Genomic DNA, 20,773 nt, shown 5'->3' with positions numbered 1-20,773 from the left:
TCTCACTTACTTTCACTAGACCTAGAATAAAATTGTACGAGAAATGTCTCATATGTATTATAGTAGAACAATCTTGACTTAAGACTTTTCTATTATTATTCTTATTTTTCTAATGCTAATATAGATATATTAAAATTAAAAATATGTTGTCAAGGCAGAATTACTTTAGAGTAATACCCATGCCTCATAGTAAGGACCCAACAAGAACACATACAATAAGCTATAACCAGTGACTTCATTTTAACACGTCCTTATTGTTAATATTGTTTAAGTACGTTCACTGATCCATCATTCAATCCTGATCAGGAATAATTATATTCCTTGAAACCGAAAGATCGAGAATTCTTGTTAGCCTGCACCTCATCCATTATCTACGTACTTTGCTCAATCAATGTTGGACGACATTGAAGTCATCTCATCCATATATGCTCACAATATGCATGCAGTACTTCCACCTTATACTTCAAATGAGTTCAATGTAATTGTGGATTCTTTGTCTTGGAGAACCTTATATGTCCTCAATCGGTAGGACTACTTCTCCTTGGACGTCTAAATTATTATAATAATAATAATAATAATAATAATAATAATAATAATAATAATAATAATAATTATTATTATTATTATTATTATTATTATTATTATTATTATTATTATTATTATTATTATTATTATTATTATTATTGAATAAAGACGATGAAGCTGATTGATATGAATGGCTTGCATGCTTGAAAATATGCCTTAAATTTTTATTGTGACCATTGTTCAAAAATATTAGAGATGAACTTCTAACCAAAAAGAACTTCAATAAAATAGAGAAGGAAACATATTTTATTCTTAACATAAAAACACTAACATAGTTGGGATTAATTCTACCATTCCACCAAACTAGTTTTTCTCTAAAAACTACAGACTATTCTCATAAGAAAGACCCCTTCCCACCCACAACAAAATGAAAAAAAAAAAAAAGGTGTCTTTAGTACAAAAAACAACCTTAATTTATTACAAACAAAAAAATGGAAGGGAAGACCGATATTCACTATTTTCTTATGCATTAAGGAATTTTTTATACCAAATAGCTGAGTCCTTTGGATCTATTTTTAGGTCATCATTGAAATCTACATAGTAAATTCCAAAGCGGACTGTGTAGCCAACATTCCATTCGAAATTATCCAGCAAAGACCACAAAAAATATCCCTTCACATCTACACCAGCACTGCAAAATAAAGAAAAAACCAAAAATCAAAATTATCAATAAGAAAAATTATTATCTTTGTTTTCCCATGATTTTTTTTTCTACAACAAGAACATATGCAATGTATATACTCACTCCAAGGCATTCTTAAGGTAAGTCAGATGGTCCTTGAGGGCTTTCACCCTCTGGACATCATTAATAGATTCATCCTTTGTCGATGTGCTGTGTTCAGAAATTCCTGCAAGGAAACCCAAGTGGAATGCTTTAACATAAAAGAAAAAAAATATCCAAATCAAATTTATCAAGCCCCTAATTAAGATGCTTAAGAGAAATGGAATGAATTAATGGTTTACCGTTCTCAGTAATGTAAACAACAGGATTATTATACTTCTCCTTTACTTCAAGCAGAGAATCATGTATTCCTTTTGGATAAACAAAGAGCCATTCTGAACCAGTCTGTAAATTAATTATTGTTAATACACATGATTAAAAAATATAAAGCTGTATAGGCATACCTGGGTGCATGGGTATTGTTTTTAACATATATCAACTCTTCACAAATTCTTTTTTAAGATACTAATGAACTTTTGCCTATATTTCCAAAATTACATACCGGTTCACCAATAGGGACTCCTTCCAGATGATCTGTTTTATATATCATATAGTAAAAACCAGAGAATTAGTTGAGGGATTTGTCACTGTTAAGAGATAGTAATGCATGCCTAGCTAATGTTTTTATATACTTACGATACGTTCTGTAGCAACCATCAGTGAGATAACTACCAATGTGAGAAGAAGGGGCATGGGTAACATAACTTGCAGTATAATAGTTCAATCCAAGGAAATCATATGACCCTTTCAGCTTGCGAGATTCCTCATCAGAGAAGTTTGGTAATCTGTCCCTCACAAGATGTTTCATAGTCTCGGGATAGTCTCCAAAGTGTACTGCATCCATAAACCTTGTAAAAGAGATAAAAATAAATAAATAGATAGATAGATAGATTATGTGGAGTTGATTGATTTATGCTCTTAAACTATAATTTTTTTATTTTTTATTCATAAAAAATTAACAAAGACTCACCATCCAAATGTGAAATCTGAAGCTCTTGTAGCTGCTTCCATGTCGGCTTGTTTATTGGTTAAAGGAATCATACGCTCACTATTCAACGTGATTCCAATCTTGCCCCCGTGGGACACCTGTGTAGACAAACACATTCAGCATTGTAAATTCAAACTTTTATATCAATCCAGAATATTTATACAGAGTATCATACGTAGGTTAAGCTATAAATAGAATTCAGATTAATCTTTTTCCTTCAAGTTGTTACACCATATAAGCTTAATTATTGATTAATTAATTACCTGGTAGTCCTTCCTGTAGAGATCCACCGCTTCCGCATGAGCACGGAGCAAGTTATGAGCCACTGTGTATGGAGTCGTTCCAAGATCTTCTAGAGAGCTAGGAGGAAAGGCGCCATGAACATATCCTAGAGTGGTGAAAACAAATGGCTCGTTCAAGGTAATCCAGTATTTCACACGACCACCAAATCGTTCAAAGCAAACATTCACATAGTCCGTGTAATCTTTTCTGCGAAATCATACATAGACGTATTGTTCAAGATTCAAGCTTTGATGAAAAGGTTGGTGAAAGAGTACCAATTATAAAGAAGCTAGATCAACAGTTACTTACATGATCTGAGGATTCAAGAAACCACCATACTCATCTTGCAGCGCTTGAGGGACATCCCAATGGAAAAGGGTTACGAAAGGTTGAATTCCTACATACATTTAAGTTAATTTCATGACATAATTAATTTCGATCGATCGAGAGAGAGAAAGAATGAGATTTTTACCTTTGGAGAGGAGCTCATCGATGAGATTGCTATAATATTGAACGCCTTCCTCGCTCACTCCTCCACTTAGCTTTCCAGCTACGAATGTATAATTGTTAAGAAAATCATAATTCAAATTTGTATATCTAAAATTGTAAAAATTAATATATAAAATCAACATATATCTCTTCAACTAAATAAGATTTTGGTGCTAATTAAGAATTTAACCCATCTTATTATTTGGTTTACTACTTACTTGGTAATATTCTAGTCCATGCAATCGAGAATCGGTAAGAATTGACATTCAAATCCTTCATCAGATCCACATGTTCCTGATGAAAAAATTATAAAATCATCGTTATAATTAAAAACCAAGTGGTGTCCTCATGAAATTAAGAACCCCCCCCCCCCTCAAGTAACCTCTATAAGTATGCATGATACGTACCTTGTATCGATTATAAGAATCCAAGGCAATATCTCCATTTTTGCCATCCTTTATCCTATCTGTCCACATTTTATTGTTAGTGGATGATTTGCAGTCTTTCAAGTATATATGGGAAGAAATTAAAGAAGGTGTCTTTGTGTTTTAAGTATGAGAGAGACAAACCTGGGTGTCTGTGAGTGAATTGATCCCAGTTACTTACTCCTTTGCCACCTTCTTTTATGGCACCTTCATACTGAAAAATACCACATTCATTACATACAGAAAACACATAGAATGAGAAAAATCAAACCATATATCCATGCAAGACACGCATACCTGATAAGCAGATGATGCAGTTCCAAAGAAGAAATCCTCTGGGAAATCACTTCGTTTGATGATTATCTCATCATCAGCATTGGCATTAGCTTTATTAGAAATGACCTGAATAGAACTGCTCTTCCAATTCCCACGAAGAGCTATTGTTCTTCGTGGTCCAGATTGGAGGAGCCTTACACTGCTGCCATGCCCAGTAATGAAGCTGGACTTGTGCAAAGGCAAGAGCCCTTGATGAACCTTCGTGATAGTCTTTGGCTGAGGCAAAAACTGACTGACATTCAACATGTTTGCTTGCATAGTGTATATTGAGCAAATACAACCACAAAGATATTGGGAGGTACTTCTCATTAGAACAAAGATATCCTTATATAGAGTTTGAGAAACCCTACTTTGGATTAAGATATGGGTTCAAGTCCTCACGTGAAGATTGTGATCATAGAGACAGATCTGGATCCTTCACGGAAAAGAGAATAAAACGTGATAAAAGGACCAAGATAGAAGAGCAGAGATGACTACTTAGTGAGTTTTAATTGAACTTTGAGATAACATTTTTCATTACTTTGATAACTTAAAGTATTTCAGTACCAAACCACTGATAATTTATCTATAAACATTGAGAAGATGATCAACATTTAGTAAATCTGAAATGTGATCCTCTCTAATAATTGTTTAACCAGCGAAGTTGATTTCTTATTTACCAGGTCCCTATGATTCAAAGATTACTAAACCCCCATGCCTCGCAGATAGTGTGAAATTTGACTCTAATTAATGGTGAAACTGTCATTTGAGACTTAACCAAGATAACAAAGAATCTCTTCGATGTAGCCACTGCCAGTTCTAATAAGATTAGCTTTGCATGTTAATTGTAAACTTTATTTCGAATCATAATCAATGCTAGAAAAACGCATCTTTACTCGTTATTTTTAATTTTTTAAACATGGTATATCGGGACGTTAAATGGAGACAAGACACACATTTTTATCTTCTAAGTATTTTAAATATTTAGAAGGCTATACTATTTTATATATTATCTTGAAAAGTTACTTCATTAAGATTTTTTTTTTGTTTTTAATTTTCTTTTAGAAAGATGTAAGGTTATCAATTACAAATGGACACGCGTCCAATGGAAGTTTCACAGCTCTCTATTCAAAAAGGACTGCAAATGCAATCGGGATTATTTTAATCTTTTTTTCTCAATTATAGAGATGATATCGAGGAAAATAATTATTTTAAACAATAGAGAGTTGACTACTCACTGAGTGTAATTGAACAATGTGAAAAATTTTCTGTATTTTGATAATTATAAACATTTAATTACTTATGAACCCAAAAAAAAACATTTTATTTCTTAAACCACCGACAGCTTATCTAGAGTTTGAGATTATCAATAATTTCCACTACGCCCATGTGAGTAGTAAATCCGAACTCGGATCCTTTCTAATAATTGTTTAACCATTAGATATTTATTCTTATTTTTTTAATTTAAATTTTCAACCCTAATTTTCCTTCCTCCTCCCAAAATGATTAAAATATTTTTTATTTTTATTCTTTCACAGTAATAACAATAACAAGCCTTATCCTAACTAAATGGGATCCCTAACATGAATTCTTGTTTTTTAATTAGTTTTACTTGAAGTCATACTTAGATATATGGATATCCTTTCTTACTATTTTTCTTGAAATTATGTTAGACCAACCCCTATTCTTATTCCTTCAACCTACATTAAATTTTATTTTATTTTTTCTGAACATAGGTTTTTAAAAGCCTCTGTCATATGTGGCAGTGTCACCTTGCTTTTACTCTTTTTGTATGATCGAAATAATTTTTGTTGGTAGGGATAGTAAATGGAGAAGAAGAAAAGCCTAAACTCCAAAAATGATGATGGAGTTCGGCCAAAAAGAAGCCTACATCTTTAGAGCTCAGTACAAGGCCCAAATGCACTATAGATGATCTCAAAATCTCATAAATCTATAACAACATGTGCATAAGAAGAATATCTAACGACCTAGATCAAAAACCCCATGAATAATCCATGAGAAACACAAGATTACGACTCCGAATCTTGAAGAACAAACAAAACATTTGCGCACAGAAACGAGAGAAGGGAGAAGAGAGACCCTAATCGTAACCTCAAGAAACTCTAACCATTACAAATGAAATTCCTAAGTACAAAATGGTGCCGGTTCAAATTAAGTGGACCAAAGAATAGATCTCCAAACCAGTTGGGTCCAGCACTCTCAACTGATTGAATTTACTAATCAACCATGGTGGTAGGGAATTAAGTTTATCATTCTTTGGTGTGCAACCAAGTTAATTGAGGAATTAGGTTTTGTACACAATTTTGCTTTCAACAATTTGACACTAGTAGAGGCAGATGTATGAAACAACTTGTCTTCATATTTACATCAAATATTTGAAGGTTTGGCCATTACATACATAGTTCAACACATTTTTTTTTTAGCAAATTAAGACGATCAAGATTATTTTCAAGTGCAAGGAGCTCAAATATATGCCTAAAATTTTTACTCTTGGTTGATTATTACCGGCCATCATTCAAAAAATATTAGAGACGAATTTCAACCAAAATTTTATTCCAAATATAGACGACACACCAACCTATCTGGGATTAATTATATCATTCTACTAGTCACCAAATTAGATTTATTTCTATAACCTACAAATTATTCTCATAAGAAAGACCCCCTCCCCCCACCAAAAAAAAGATCAAAAACAACCTTAGTTTATTACAAAGGATATGATGGAAGGGAAGACTAATATATATTCACTCTTTTCTTATGGAATGAGGAATTCTTTATACCAAATGGCTGACTTCTTTGGATCTATGTGTAGATCATTATTGAAGTCTTAAATTCCAAAATAGATTGTGTAGCCGACATTTTATTTGTAATTATCCAGCAAAGACCACACAAAATATCCCTTCACGTTTATTGTTCTCAGTAATGTAAATAATGGGGTTTTTATACTTCTCCTTGATTTACACTAAGTAGGCTTCCGGATGGAGAAAGAGCCAATCTGAACCAGTCTGTAAATTAATTATTATTAATACATATGCTTGAAAAATAAGAAGATGCATAGACATTCATGGGCATGGATATTGGTTGAACAAGAAATTTAACCGATATAATCAATAATCTCATCGCTAAGATTTGAACGAAACTAATGAACTTTTGCCTTTATATATCCCAAAATTACATACCGGTTCACCAATAGGGACTCCTAAACGATGAAAATAAGTCTAGAACCACAAAATTAATTAAAGCACAAACCACACGAAGAGAACAAAATTCGTAATCAGCTCAATAATTATTGGGAGATACTTTTCATTAGAACAAAGATATATATATTATCCTTGAATTAAGAACCCTACTTTGGATTGATGTATTATGTATGGGTTCAAGTCCTCACGTGAAGATTGTGATCACAGAGACAGATCTGGATCCTTCATGAAAATAAAGCCTTTTATGTTTATATATTACTACTTATCTCCACGTTGTTGCCATTACCAAAATTTAAATAAGATTAGCTTTGCATGTTGTCATCACCTTTGCTAGCTCATCTAGAATTTTCATCCGACTTGATTTTATATCAACCATTATGTACTCTCATTACCCCGCACGTTGTGTGAAATCTGACTTTAGTAGAAGTAATAGTTAAATGGTCATTCCTTACTTAAATAAATAAATAGTTAAATTGTCATTTAAAACTTAAAATAATAATAAGAAAAGGAAAATTTTCATCTCTCCACTGTATACTGTTTTTGTCAAACATCTCTTCATTATATTTACTTTCTATCAAAAATTTCACCTGAATAAAAATGAATTATTACATCTGCTTTCTCTACATATATCTTAAAATAGCCCAGGTATTCTTTATTGATTTTCTTTCCACAACAAATTTTTTATTTTCTTTCCACAACAATTTTTTTATTTTTTTGGGTAAAATCCACAACAAATACTTATCGCAACTAAATGGAGTTTAGTTGGTTGCATGAATTCTTACTTTTCAATCAACTATATTTGAGGTCATATTAGATATAAGACTTAAAACTATGCAATCATTTATCATCACTTCTTTTAAGGTTATCTTCGAGACTGTTTCTAATGCTGCTAGTTCCTTCAATCAAGACTAAATTACTTCTCCATACAAGGACAACCACCATTTGGCCAATATGATAGCAATTCAATCCAAATCGACGTTCAGATAAAAGATGGAACCAACAATTCAATTTGATAGCTCAAGCTCTTCTCAAGCTTTGGAAGCAATCGTAAATGGATAAGATGATAACTTTTTTATCTTCCACATACACAGAAAAGAATTTGAATTGAAATTCCCATGTACATAATAACTCATGTATATAAATCTTCCTTGAGGATCATTCACATGTTTTGGAATGAATACTTTCTTTAAATTTAGTCAAACATGGATGAGATATTTTGGCTAAACACGAATAGATATTCCATTGTAGGTGAGCGAGGAGCTAATTTCAGCTTTCTACAAGAATAAAAAGCAAATATTTGGAGCATCATGTTACATGAAACACATACACTGAAACTGCCATTCTTAAATAGACTCAAAATTCAGTCTCCATTAACCAAAACTGGGTGGATCCTGCAAAGCAGGGCTTTCAGTTTGAAAACAAAAAAGCCATGCTACATTAGACAGAACATTCCCTGAGCCACTACTATAGATAGAAACGAATCTACATGCAGAGTGAGACCAAACACCCATCCCAACTTGCTGTTCATATCATCTGCTGATGAAGCTCAGCTGCCTGCTGGGCCAGCTCTACCACCATAGCTTCATCGAAGAACTTATTTATGCTGACGTCTTCACTCATTCCCTGTCATTTTTACAATGTCAAACCAACACACCTAGTTAGCATCACGTTATAGCTGCAAAGATTCGACAAAACTGGAAGAAAACTCTCCAGTTTTACAAGAGCATTACCTTCCTACGCCTTGTCTTCACCATGAATTCTCGTGCAAGATGCTGAATAGGTGCAGGTTCAAGGGGCCTTAGGACTATACTTTTGTCAAGGGGATCTCCAGGAACTATAGCCCAATGGTCAAAAGCAGAGACCGCAAATGCCTGTCCTTGAGTATGGTATCTCAAGTCTGTCTCAAACCCAAATGATTCTATCACTGGTAAGAATGCCTAAAGTTCAAAGATAAGAAAAGAAGTCAAAATGACATAAACCAGAATCCATGATGCAGGGAGAAGGCAGAAAAATGATCTACAAATAAAGAACAGGTTACAGGAGATCTACATAGAAATATTGCCAAAAACTACTAAGAAATATTTTATAGCCAAACCTTGACAATGTAAGCAGGAGTTCCTGGTTGAGGAACATCAGCCGTAACATGTCCACGCCTACGAGATAACACAGTGTAGATTGCAGATACACAGTCTATTGGGGTTTGGATCTGGCACCACAGGCAAAAATAAATGATAAATTCTACTATCGAAAGAATTATAAGATTTTCTTGGGTCATTCAATATATTTTCTATTTCTTTACTTCAAATATTTATGATATGCGTTTTCTGAATAGTAGTCGCCTGCATTTACCTCAACATAGTATACAGGTTCCATAAGCCTTGGAGTTGCCATGAGGAATGCTGAGTAAGCAACCCGTCGAGCAGTTGGAATGATTTGACCAGTGCCCCGATGCAAAGGCTCAGGAGCAATCCTTGCATCAACAATCTTGAATTTTACATTTCTGATGGGTTCATCACAGAGTGGTCCTTCTCGAGCACCCCACTGGAATCTGTTCCATACATCAAAACCCATAAAAACCCATAAGAAATCAAAGAGCAGGAACATACAGAAAGGAAAAACAAGGAAATAATCATTTTACCCTTGAACAATGGAATCCTTGACTGCATTCAGCAAATTTTTGTCGACTTCACTTGGAAGAGTATCATCTAATAAAATATTAGGCCCCTGCATACAAATTTTACATCATTAGTTAGAAACAAGGAAGTGTCTGAAGACCCTCAATGACCCCCCCCCCCGGCAGAGCCAAAGGAAAAATGTAAAATACTGAATTTGAAAAATTGCCTCCTCCCAACCCCCATATATCCGGCCATTACCAATAGAGCTGGTAGTGGAAACACACACATGATGTGCCCAATGCATATTTTTGCAAATAAGGCATCATATCACATACTATTTGGAACTAGCCTAAGTCCTTTCCTTTTAAAGTGGAAGGGGTTTCAGAGTTCAAAAACGGGGCACTAGACCTGCAGATTTCCAAAGGGTGAGACGATAATGAGAACACAAGATAATTGTTAGGAAAGGACAGATCCATCGAGAGTTAGTGCCTTGTGCTAACTCTCGATAGGAAAAAGAGGCAATAATTAAGTGTTTTATACCAATCGAAATTGGTTGATGCTTTCCTATTTTGGTTCTACTTTGTTTCCTATATAGAATAGACTTGTAAATTAGCCTATATATAGTGAAGTTATTTTGAGGAGTGCTCATGAGTTCTATCCAAGCCTCCACAACAAAGTCGCTACTTCCATCTTCTCCTTGCTCTCATTATTCACCTAATTCTTTCTCGAACTAACATGATATCAGAGCTGTAGGTCCTTTTATTCCTTTCGATTCTAAGAGTTACTAGCACAAACAGTAGATTCTATAGAAAGGAAAGAAATTGTACTTGGTGTGAGAGTCGTTCCCATAAATTAAAGGGGATGCAACACCTTACGCTGCACTTGTTGGTGGTTTTTGTTTGAAGATTGATGCAGCTCCTTACGCTGCCACTATTTTGGTGTCTCTGTTAAAGATTGATGCAGACTGAGCTTTCTTTTCAAGGAGAGAGCTGTGCGATGACCTCTTCTCAAGATCGTTGCCTCGATTGATGCTAGATTTGTGCCGGAATTTGCCATTCTCAGGTACGATAAATCTCTGATTGATGAAGAAAATTTCTTTTTCTACGATTGGGGCTGAGGAAGAGTGACCGTCGTCATCTTTCTCACTCTCGATCTGTTTAGGGCTGAGAGAATCACGTTTTGGGGCATTTTATCAGTTTTGAAACTGGTTTTGAGTTGGTTCGGTTTGCTCTATTGGTTCAAGTGGTTCAATATCAGGTGGTTCGTTTTTGGAATTAATTTTGATTCTGAGATTAATTTTATTCTGGGATTATTCCTGGAATTAATTCTGATTCTGGGATTAATCTGATTCTGATTTCTGAAACTAATCTGGATCTAATTTTTGAGATTAATCTGATTTGGTTTTAATTGTGTTTGGATATGGGAGAAACTTAAGTAAAAATAACATGACTGAAATTATTTCTTCATCCTCTCATCCGTTAACTGAGAAGAAATTGGAGGGTGAATCAAATTTCCACCAGTGGAGGGCTATAATTAAAATTGTTCTTATTGGACGGGGACAAATAGATCATTTGACTAAGACTGTACCTAAAGATGATGATACTTGGGCAATTGTTGATGCTCGAATACTTGGGCAGATGTTTAATTCCTTGGCCGATAATATTGTAGATTTGGTTACTCACTTACAAACTGTGAAGGAATTATGGGAGTATTTGAATGTATTGTATTCTGGTCAAAATAATTTGGCTAGAATCTACGAATTGTCCCAAGAATTTTATTGAGTAGATAGGAAAGGTAGAGAGATATTACCCAATATTTTGCAGATTTTAAAAGAATGTATGAAGAACTAAACTCTCTTCTACCTATCTCCTCTGATGTCAAAACTATGCAAAATCAAAGAGCAATTAGCTGTTATGGGTTTCTTGGGAGGTCTTGGAAAGGAGTTTGAGGCAGTTAGAGCACAGATTCTTGGTAGTGATCATGTACCCACGTTAGCTGACACATTTTCAAGAGTTCTTCGTGTTGCAAGGGAGAATACCAATAACTCTACAGAAAACTCAACTTTGGCAACAATTTTCCGAGGCACTTCTGGAGGACAAGCCCCTGGTGGACAGAATATAAGACGAACTCGAGGAAATAATAATGGAAAATATTCGGGTTCACACAACTCTACTGACAGTACAGGACAAGTTAAGGCTTGTCATCATTGTGGTCGTCCAGGACATATTCAACGATATTGTTGGAAGCTTCATGGGAAGCCCCCACACGTGGCAAATGCAATCATCACCTCTGAATCAGCGTCTACAACTATTAAAGTTCATCCTGAGGGTAAGACTGTAAAGATGACTAAGGAAAATTATATTCGTTTCACTCAGTTTCAAGCCACTCAACCACAATCTGCCACTGCCACCCTCGTTCAGACAGGTAATGCTACTACTTGCCTTTCAACCACATCTCGCCCATGGATCATTGATTCAGGAGCTTTTGATTATATGACCGGGGCTACAGGTATATTTTCCTCTTTTGTTCCATCATCCTCTTTGGTTACACTTGTTGATGGCTCTCATATCAATGTTAAAGGAATGGGTACAGTTCAACTCACTCCATCCATTACCCTACCCTCAGTTCTTTACATACCTAATTTGCCTTTTAACTTAATTATCTATTCATAAATTTACTTCCACTAATAACTATTTGGTGAAATTCTTTCCTAGAAATTGTTTATTTCAGGATCTTACGACGAAGAAGATGCTTGGTAGAGGCTGCATGTCTGGGGGTTGTATTTTTTCGAGGAGATATCCTCTATTGCTTGTTCTAGAATTTCCATCCCCCATCAAATACATTGTCGGTTGGGGCATCCCTCTTTGGAAAACCTAAAATTGGTAAATAAAAGTTTGCATTCTCTTTCTAAGTTGGATTGAGAGTCTTGTCAATTTGGAAAACTTCATCGTGTGAGTTTTCCCCTTGTATAAATAACAGATCAGACCACCCTTTCTCTTTAGTTCATTCTGATGTATGGGGACCCTATCCTGTTACTTCTACTTCAAGTTACAGATACTTTGTTACATTTGTGGATGACTTTTCAAGAGTCACTTGGCTTTATTTAATGAAAAATTGTTCAAAATTATTTGACATATTTTGCAATTTTGTTATTAAAATTCATACTCAATTTGGTGTTCCTACTCGTACTTTTCGTAGTGATAATGCCAAAGAATATTTCTCTGATCATTTTTGTAAATTTATGGCTTCTAATGGGATTCTTCACCAATCCTCATGTGTCGCTACTCCTCAACAAAATGGGGTTGCAGAAAGAAGAAAAATGACACTTATTGGAGGTCACCTGTTCTCTTTTATTTGAGATGAAGGTTCCTAAATCCTTTTGGGCTGATGCAGTTTCAACTACTTGTTATCTTATTAACAGGATACTTTCATCTGTCCTAAAAGGTGGCATTCCTCATTCTCTCTTATTTCCTTCATCTCCCTTATTTACTTTGCCTCCCCGCTATTTGGTTGCGTATGTTACACTCATAATCATCGCCCAGGGATCTCTAAACTTGATCTTCGTGCACTTAAGTGTATGTTTGTGGGGTACTCTCGCACTCAAAAGGGATATCGTTGTTATTCTTCCGACTTACGAAGATATTTTGTTATTACAGATGTGTCATTTTTTGAGTCCACTCCTTTTCTACTAGAATCTCATAATTTAACTGACCTAAATGATGATTTATGTATTCTTCAAAGTGTGTTTCCACATGGTACAGTTCCTTCACCTCCACCTCTGCCATACATCACCAAGTGTACACACGCCATCCGAAACCACCAGCTCCCCCCTCTGCACCTACGGTCTCTACCTCTGTGCCGACTTCGTATGTTGATCCTGCGGATGTCCCTTCCAAATCTGACCTTGGTATTCCCATTGCTCTTCGGAAAGGTACTCGTTCTTGTGTTCAGTATCCCATCTCTAACTTTATTTCATATTCTACTTTATCACCTCCACCAGCTCCCCCCTCTGCACCTACGGTCTCTACCTTTGTGCCGACTTTGTCTGTTGATCCTGCGGATGTCCCTTCCAAATCTGACCTTGATATTCCCATTGCTCTTCGGAAAGGTACTTGTTCTTGTGTTCAGTATCCCATCCCTAACTTTATTTCATATTCTACTTTATCACCTGGGTTCTCTACTGCTCTATCTACTATAGAGACTTATCCTATTCCTAAGAATGTTTTTAAAGCCTTGTCTAATCCCGGGTGGGTCAATGCAATGAACGAAGAATTACAAGCCTTAGAAGACAATCAAACTTGGGATCTTGTACGGTGTACCTTTACCCTCAGGAAAGACAGCTATTGGTTGTAGGTGGATATTCACTGTGAAAGTTCATCCTGATGGTTCTTTAGCTCGCCTGAAAGCTCATCTCGTTGCAAAGGGCTATGCTCAAGTTTATGGCGTAGATTATGTTGATACTTTTTCGCCTGTTGCCAAGCTTACTTCCATCCGCATTTTAATCTCTCTTGCCGCTACCTACCAGTGGCCCTTGTTTCAGTTGGATGTGAAGAATGCCTTCCTTCATGGAGATCTGCATAAGGAAGTGTATATGGAGCAACCACCTGGGTTTGTTGCTCAGGGGGAGAAGAATAAGGTTTGTCGCCTCCGCAAATCATTATATGGTCTCAAGCAGTCACCTCGAGCATGGTTTGGACAATTCACTACTGTTGTAATAGAATTTGGGATGACCCGTCGTGAAAGTGATTACTCTGTATACTTTAAAAACTCTAATACAAGCAAAATCTTTCTTGTAGTTTATGTTGATGATATTGTCATTAGACTCATTACAGGAGATGACACTTCAGGAATTGATAGGTTAAAGACCTATTTACAAGAGAAATTTCAGACCAAAGACTTAGGCAAGTTAAAGTATTTTCTAGGAGTTGAAGTTGCCCAATCAACAAAGGACATCTTCTTATCTCAACGGAAGTATGTACTGAATTTGCTTTCTAAAACAAGAATGTTGGGATCAAAACCCATAAACACTCCCATGGAATGTAACTTAAAGTTAATGCCAAAAGATGGAACCATTCATGATGATCCAGAGAAGTACAAAAGGTTTGTTGGGAAGCTGAATTATCTAACTGTGACTAGACCTGACATTGCCTTTCCTGTCAGACTCAGTGTTGTGAGTCAATTTTTGTCTGCCCCACGAACATCACACTGGGATGCAGTTATACGAATTATGAGGTATCTTAAGAAAGCACCAGGACGCGGACTTCTTTACACTAATCATGGACATAAAAATGTTGAAGGGTTCTCTTATGCTGATTGGGCTGGATCACCTATTGATAGAAGATCGACTACAAGCTACTGCACATTCGTTGGAGGAAATCTTGTATCATGGAAGAGTAAGAAACAAACTGTGGTAGCAAGATCAAGCACAGAATCTGAGTACCGTGCTAAGGCACAGGTAACATGCGAGATGGTATGGATAAAACAATTACTCCAAGAATTAGGAATTATTGATGACACACCAATGAAGTTATGGTGTGATAATCAAGCTGCGGTTCATATAGCATCAAATCAAGTTTTTCATGAACGTACCAAGCATATTGAAGTTGATTGCCACTTTGTTCGTGCGAAGTTACTACAAGGCATAATATCCCCCAAGCATGTGAGGACTGGAGAACAACTCGCAGATTTGTTCACCAAAGCTCTAGGGAATACAAGGGTTACATATATTTGTAACAAGCTGGCCATGAGTAATATATATGCTCCAGCTTGAGGGGGAGTGTTAGGAAAGGGCAATTTGGGAAAGGACAAATCCATCGAGAATTAGTGCCTGGCACTAACTCTCGATAAGAAAAAGAGGCGGTAATTAAGTGTTTTATACCAATCGAAATTGGTTGATGCTTTCCTATTTTGGTTCTACTTTGTTTCCTATATAGAATAGACTTGTAAATTAGCCTATATATAGTGAAGTTATTTTGAGGAGTGCTCATGAGTTCCATCCGAGCCTCCACAACAAAGTCGCTACTTCCATCTTCTCCTTTCTCTCATTATTCACGTTATTCTTTCTCAAACTAACAATAATTATGAAATTGGATTCATAACCAAGCATAAGTACAAATTAGACAATTATCCAGAATTCGAAATCAAAAGCTGCGACTTCAACCCAAAAATATATATCCAGCAGCAATGCAACATATAAGTAATATTCATGTTACCTGTTTATCAGGCCCAAATGCCCAAATAGACCGTGCTGCAAGTAAATCCCAATCATATTTTGTTTGGAAGAAATCCCCGAGTTTCTTTTTGGGCCAATCAATGCCTACAACACCATTCTCAATATCCTCTGCGAGACCTTTTTCTAAGGGCTCAGCAATCTAAACACAAAAAACATGAAAAGATCACCCAAATAAGAAATTTGTCAAGATCAATATTATCAGCAACAACCAGAAATATTGACCTACCATGGTTATTTTGTTCTTTTTGTTCGGTGTTTCGGCAAAACATTTCATTGATGAAGACTCCACCACTGTTTCACAGAATGACACAACAGGATCTGCTACCTATATAAACCCCAAACATGTCAGACTTCAGGCACAGAAGGGCACATATTCCTTCATAATGGGCACATACTCCTTCAAATTTTACCAAGAGAAGTTGAAGGAAAACATGAAAGAGATCATAGAAATACCTTGACTTCCACTTCAGAATAGAGCTCCCTAAGGTCCTTCATTATAGAGTCCAAATATAACTCTCCAGTACCCAAAATGGTATGTTCACCAGACTCCTCGACCTTTGTAATTGCCAAAGGATAGCTCTTACTAATCTTCCTAAGACCTTCCACCATCTTTGGTAACTCACTTGGATTCAAAGGTTCAGTTGCAGTCTTGACAACAGGGAGAGTATTGAACTTGAGAGGCCGGAAAAATATACAAATCCTCGTCATAGTCCACATTGCAAAGTGTAGCAGTCTTCATAATTGAAGCATCCACACCTTCAATTAGAACCCAAGAGCCAGGAGGAGCCTTGCTTATGGGTATCCTGTAACGAGATTGATAAACCCACAACTTCGTTACTTCTTTTATCGTCATGTCCTCTTCATCATCTGGTGAATAACCTTCACCTAATACACGTACACTCTGTCCAGTCTGAATCTCACCACTGTAGACTCTACCAAAAGCATCAAATACGCTGCAATCAGACTTGGGATAGAGTTTTGTGACATTAATCATAAGTGGACCAAACGGATCACATTTTTCCATGGCCTCATAAACCAATGAATCCTTGGGTCCGGTATATATATGTTCCACCTTCCTAGCAGCACTATCCTTGGCTGATGGGATGTGATTAACTAGCATATCTGTAAACCCCGTAGCAGTTCCAAAAACTGAGCTACAAGCCAGCCTTAGCAAGGGTCTAACATTTAACTTGTATGCTGCATTGCTAAGCGTGACACCAAGTTCAGCAAGAGTTGACTCCACACTCTTCTTATGTTCTCCAATTACTTGGCTATATATTTTATAGAGTGGCTCCAAGATAAACTGCACAAATGATCTTTCCCCCCCACTAGCAGGTGGCTTCCTCCTAAAAACCCTAGCATCAGGATGATAGTACATATCTCCCCAAAGGCGGCTAGCAAACTTATCAGCATCAAATGGGATCCCATGAAGCTTAGAATAAAGTTTAGAAAATGAATGCAAAGTGAAGGACCAACCGGCGCTTGAACTTGCAAAGCAAACATTTCCTGCAGCTGGATCAATGGTTTGTACCCCACCAGCTGTAGATGAGGCAGCAGCTATGTGGTTGTTGAGGACTTCTATTATATGCCTTATCTTATGGTAAGCATCCTTTGGGGGCAACTTTAATTCTGTAATCAGCCTGTCAACCTTATTTAACACAACTACAATGGGAAGCCGTTCTTGAATTGCATGGCGTATGGCCCTCTCCGTGTTCACCTGCAACGCAGTACCTACCGAACTTAATAGCTTTACTCAAATAAATATTGCAATAAGAAAACACTAATGGTTTACACACATTAGAGAGAATATTATCCTTCTAAAGAACAGCAAGATAAGGGCAAGTCACACACCATTACTCCTTCAGCAGCATCTACAATCAATACAGCACCATCAGCAAGTCTGAGAGCAGCAGTCATCTCATCGGAGAAATTGACATGGCCAGGAGTGTCCATTATATTACATAAGTAAGACTTTTGCATTGCTATCCTCAAGGACAAGAGACATGGGCACTGCCTTGATCGAGATCCTTCTCTCTTGCTCATCTATCCTGGTGTCTGTGTACCTCATGTGCTTCTCACTATTTGGATCAAACGTTGAGATGTGATGGGTCTGCTCAATCAGCATGTCCATGAAAACCGTTTTACCATGCTGCAGATGCCCAACAAGGGCAACATTCCTAACCAGCGAGGGGTTTGACATGAGGCCCAAAAGGAATTTTGTATCTACATAGGTAGAAGAATCCTTCACCCCCAGCTCAAATTTTATATCCCTCACAGGCTTTATAATTGGTTGTTCAAGGGGCTGCTCATCTTCATCCATCACAAGGGTCTCAACATCCTCACCAAATACCTCTTCTGCAGTAGGATAATACTTCTTATCTTCAGCAAGCACAACCTGATTATCCATATCAACATCATTAGTAGATGTTATCCATCCAGCTGAAGCAGAAGCAGTGTTCTCATCATCTGAGACTCGTTCTTCCTCATCTGCTTTGTCAGGTAGGTCCTCATCATCCTCCCCAACATCAGAGTCTCTATCAGATTCTATTTCTGGTCCAATATAGTTCCCAAACTCATCATATAAGCTGTCATCCATGTTGATTATAACCTGCAATGGAAGACTTAATGAGTGCAACACAAAAAGTAGCTAAGGAAGCCAAATTGACTACAATGATATTTAACCAGTTCCAGAAAGTTCAAGATCAGACTTGGTCAGTTTGGACTTGAAAAATAAATTTGAAAAATGGGGAACCAAGTGAAGGGGCTGATGACTTTAAATTTCTCAAATTAGTCATCCTGGTTCTAAAACCATTAGCCTCCAAAATTTGAGAAGCTCTCCAAGTTCAACTGATTCTGGTCCACATGCTCCAAAGTTTAAGAAGTCACAAGGTAGCCCAGCGTCGGATTTCAGTCATCCAGAATTACGTATGTTTCATTGCAAAGTTAAAAACATAGAATTACTTTAGGAACACTACATAATTAGTCTTCCTAAATGATTATCACAATCAGTTATTTGACTAAATGATTCCACATCTGAATCTCACACATCTTATCATGATAGGATAAAAATAAACATATGTGGGGTCACTAGAAAGAACAATAACATAATAGAACTCAAACATAGGAGGCTTTATAGGTACCTATAGAATGATTAAAATTAACCAATAGTGGCTGTATATTAGCATCACTAGTATCTAATGTGCAATATTAATTAGGTAAATACAATTTTACAAGCAAAACTACACACTGAAATAGAATGTAGAACATCTAAGACAGTCAACAAGCAAGTGGTCAAAATAACACCACCAAAATGAAAAGTCAAGCAGTAATCAGCAAACCAGACCCTTTTTGGTTAACATTCATGTATTTGTCAACGTTCATGCAAACCTTTAGAACAGTAAACTAAAGAGAAGATCTAAAAATACTAGTTCGCTAAGGAAAAGAAATGAATAATGTCATGGCTACTTTCTCATACTCTCTGACGTACAAATCCTAGTCTGGTACATGGGTAAAACAGGAGTAACAGTTAAAGGATATTTGATATGCACGTGCTGTAAGAGGAACAGAACATGAATGAGACAAGGTCAAAAAGATAGAAAATAGGATGGAAATTAATGAAAATGGACAGTACATGTTTTAAACACTTAAATTTGAATAATACGGTACCTAAAAAAGGGAATACACGTACACATAAATTGGGAATCAATTACCTACATGCAACCCAATAAACAGTGAAGCAGTTCCGCAACCACCACCACCACCACCCCCCCCCCCAAAAAAAAAAAACACACACACACACAGAGGAAAAACATTTTCATTTTGCATCCTTTAACTACAAAGACCATATCATCCATGAGAACTACATGGACCCTGGTACTTGAAAGAACCACAGGTCCCTGTAATCGCAAAATCCGATGAAACCTAGTATATAAAGACAAAAGCAGACACACAGAAGTTGAATAAAATTATAATATATGATTATAAAGGTAAATATGGGGATGGTTCACTGATTGATTTTCAGTCTAGAATTTTACTAGGTTTTGGTTACTTGCAGGAAGTGAGAACCGTCGATGACGGCCTCTGTTTTTGCATCACTGGACCAAAACCTGAGCTAATTGGCATCATCTAATTCTAACCTGAAGATAGATTTCTATGTATGCTCCAGAAACCCGATAGATTTCTATGTATGCTCCAGAAACCCAGTAGATTTCTATGTATACTCCAAATCCCCTGGGTTAATTGGCATCACTGGAAATGCGTAATGAGCAGTAACAAATAGAAAAAGACAGACCCACCGCTCTCTGTAACCTACAAGAAAAAAAGGGAGGGAATCTGACCTATTTCCCTGACCTGGAAGTTGCACGCGGGTTGCCACTGCTCTGGCCCAGGAACCAGAATGAAAATGTAAGGACTTACACTCTTTGGATATGGTTAATTTTCAAGTTTCTCTTCTACTAAATTCTAAGCAACCTTTAATGGAACACGTAGACTGCAATAGTACTAACCAAGTAAAATGCTAGCTTTTACAGTGGAAATCCCACCAAAGAGGCACACCACTAATCTTCCTCGTGGTCTTGGGTCTCAATAAATTTCGGGTTTACCCAACAAAAAAAATAACGAAATTTCAGATTCCTTTGACAGATAAAAACACTTACAGAGTAGCTCTTCTCCTTGGCTGAACAGAGACGGTCACTCAGTCGCCTAGTTCTTGAGTCTTGTATCAGTATAACCTCATTCACCGCTCGCCGACGGCCAACCTGGAAACAACTGACAAAAGCAACGAAGACGAAAGGGTTAGGGACGTAGGGTTTGGTATCAGAAGACTGACGAGGGTTCGAGCCCTCCGGTCACGGGGTGTTAGAAAATTAGAATATTGTTTTAAAAACGTACTATACATTTA

General features: G+C 36.5%; 2 protein-coding genes across 2 annotated transcripts; both read right to left on the bottom strand.

The window, feature by feature from the left end:
• Positions 1-830: 830 nt before the first annotated feature.
• On the bottom strand, positions 831-4,139 carry LOC149026770 (beta-glucosidase 24-like). The gene is made up of 13 exons (XM_089156129.1): positions 3,788-4,139; positions 3,635-3,704; positions 3,473-3,531; positions 3,284-3,359; positions 3,049-3,126; positions 2,886-2,973; positions 2,558-2,783; positions 2,277-2,392; positions 1,943-2,154; positions 1,809-1,840; positions 1,549-1,651; positions 1,331-1,433; positions 831-1,216 (listed from the first exon to the last, which is right to left on the bottom strand). The coding sequence occupies exons 1-13, from the start codon at positions 4,133-4,135 to the stop codon at positions 1,048-1,050; spliced, it is 1,680 nt and encodes a 559-aa protein (XP_089012255.1). The 5' UTR covers positions 4,136-4,139; the 3' UTR covers positions 831-1,047.
• Positions 4,140-8,158: 4,019 nt separating this feature from the next.
• LOC149026769 (110 kDa U5 small nuclear ribonucleoprotein component CLO-like) lies at positions 8,159-20,304 on the bottom strand. Its single transcript, XM_089156121.1, is given in 12 exon segments — positions 8,159-8,649; positions 8,757-8,963; positions 9,122-9,232; positions 9,376-9,574; positions 9,665-9,750; positions 15,854-16,012; positions 16,100-16,198; positions 16,327-16,560; positions 16,562-17,590; positions 17,725-17,847; positions 17,849-18,481; positions 20,211-20,304. Coding segments are annotated over 11 exon segments (2,967 nt in total). The 5' UTR covers positions 18,470-18,481; positions 20,211-20,304; the 3' UTR covers positions 8,159-8,550.
• Between the last annotated feature and the right edge of the window lie 469 nt (positions 20,305-20,773).

Source organism: Hakea prostrata, chromosome 1 (genome assembly GCF_041222555.1).
Source record: "Hakea prostrata isolate BN-2017 chromosome 1, UWA_Hpros_2, whole genome shotgun sequence".
In the NCBI taxonomy this organism is placed as follows: domain Eukaryota; kingdom Viridiplantae; phylum Streptophyta; class Magnoliopsida; order Proteales; family Proteaceae; genus Hakea; species Hakea prostrata.
The sequence above is the reverse complement of the archived record's forward strand: the minus strand, read 5'-3'. Positions and strand labels throughout refer to the sequence as shown.

Excerpts from the sequence above, each read along its gene's own strand:
- LOC149026770 (XM_089156129.1), bottom strand. The coding sequence starts at position 4,135 with ATGAGAAGTACCTCCCAATATCTTTGTGGTTGTATTTGCTCAATATAC. Across the intron at positions 3,360-3,472 it reads ATTCTTATAATCGATACAAG|GAACATGTGGATCTGATGAA; the intron begins GTACGTATCATG and ends TTTTTTCATCAG. Across the intron at positions 1,434-1,548 it reads TGTTTACATTACTGAGAACG|GAATTTCTGAACACAGCACA; the intron begins GTAAACCATTAA and ends GTTTCCTTGCAG.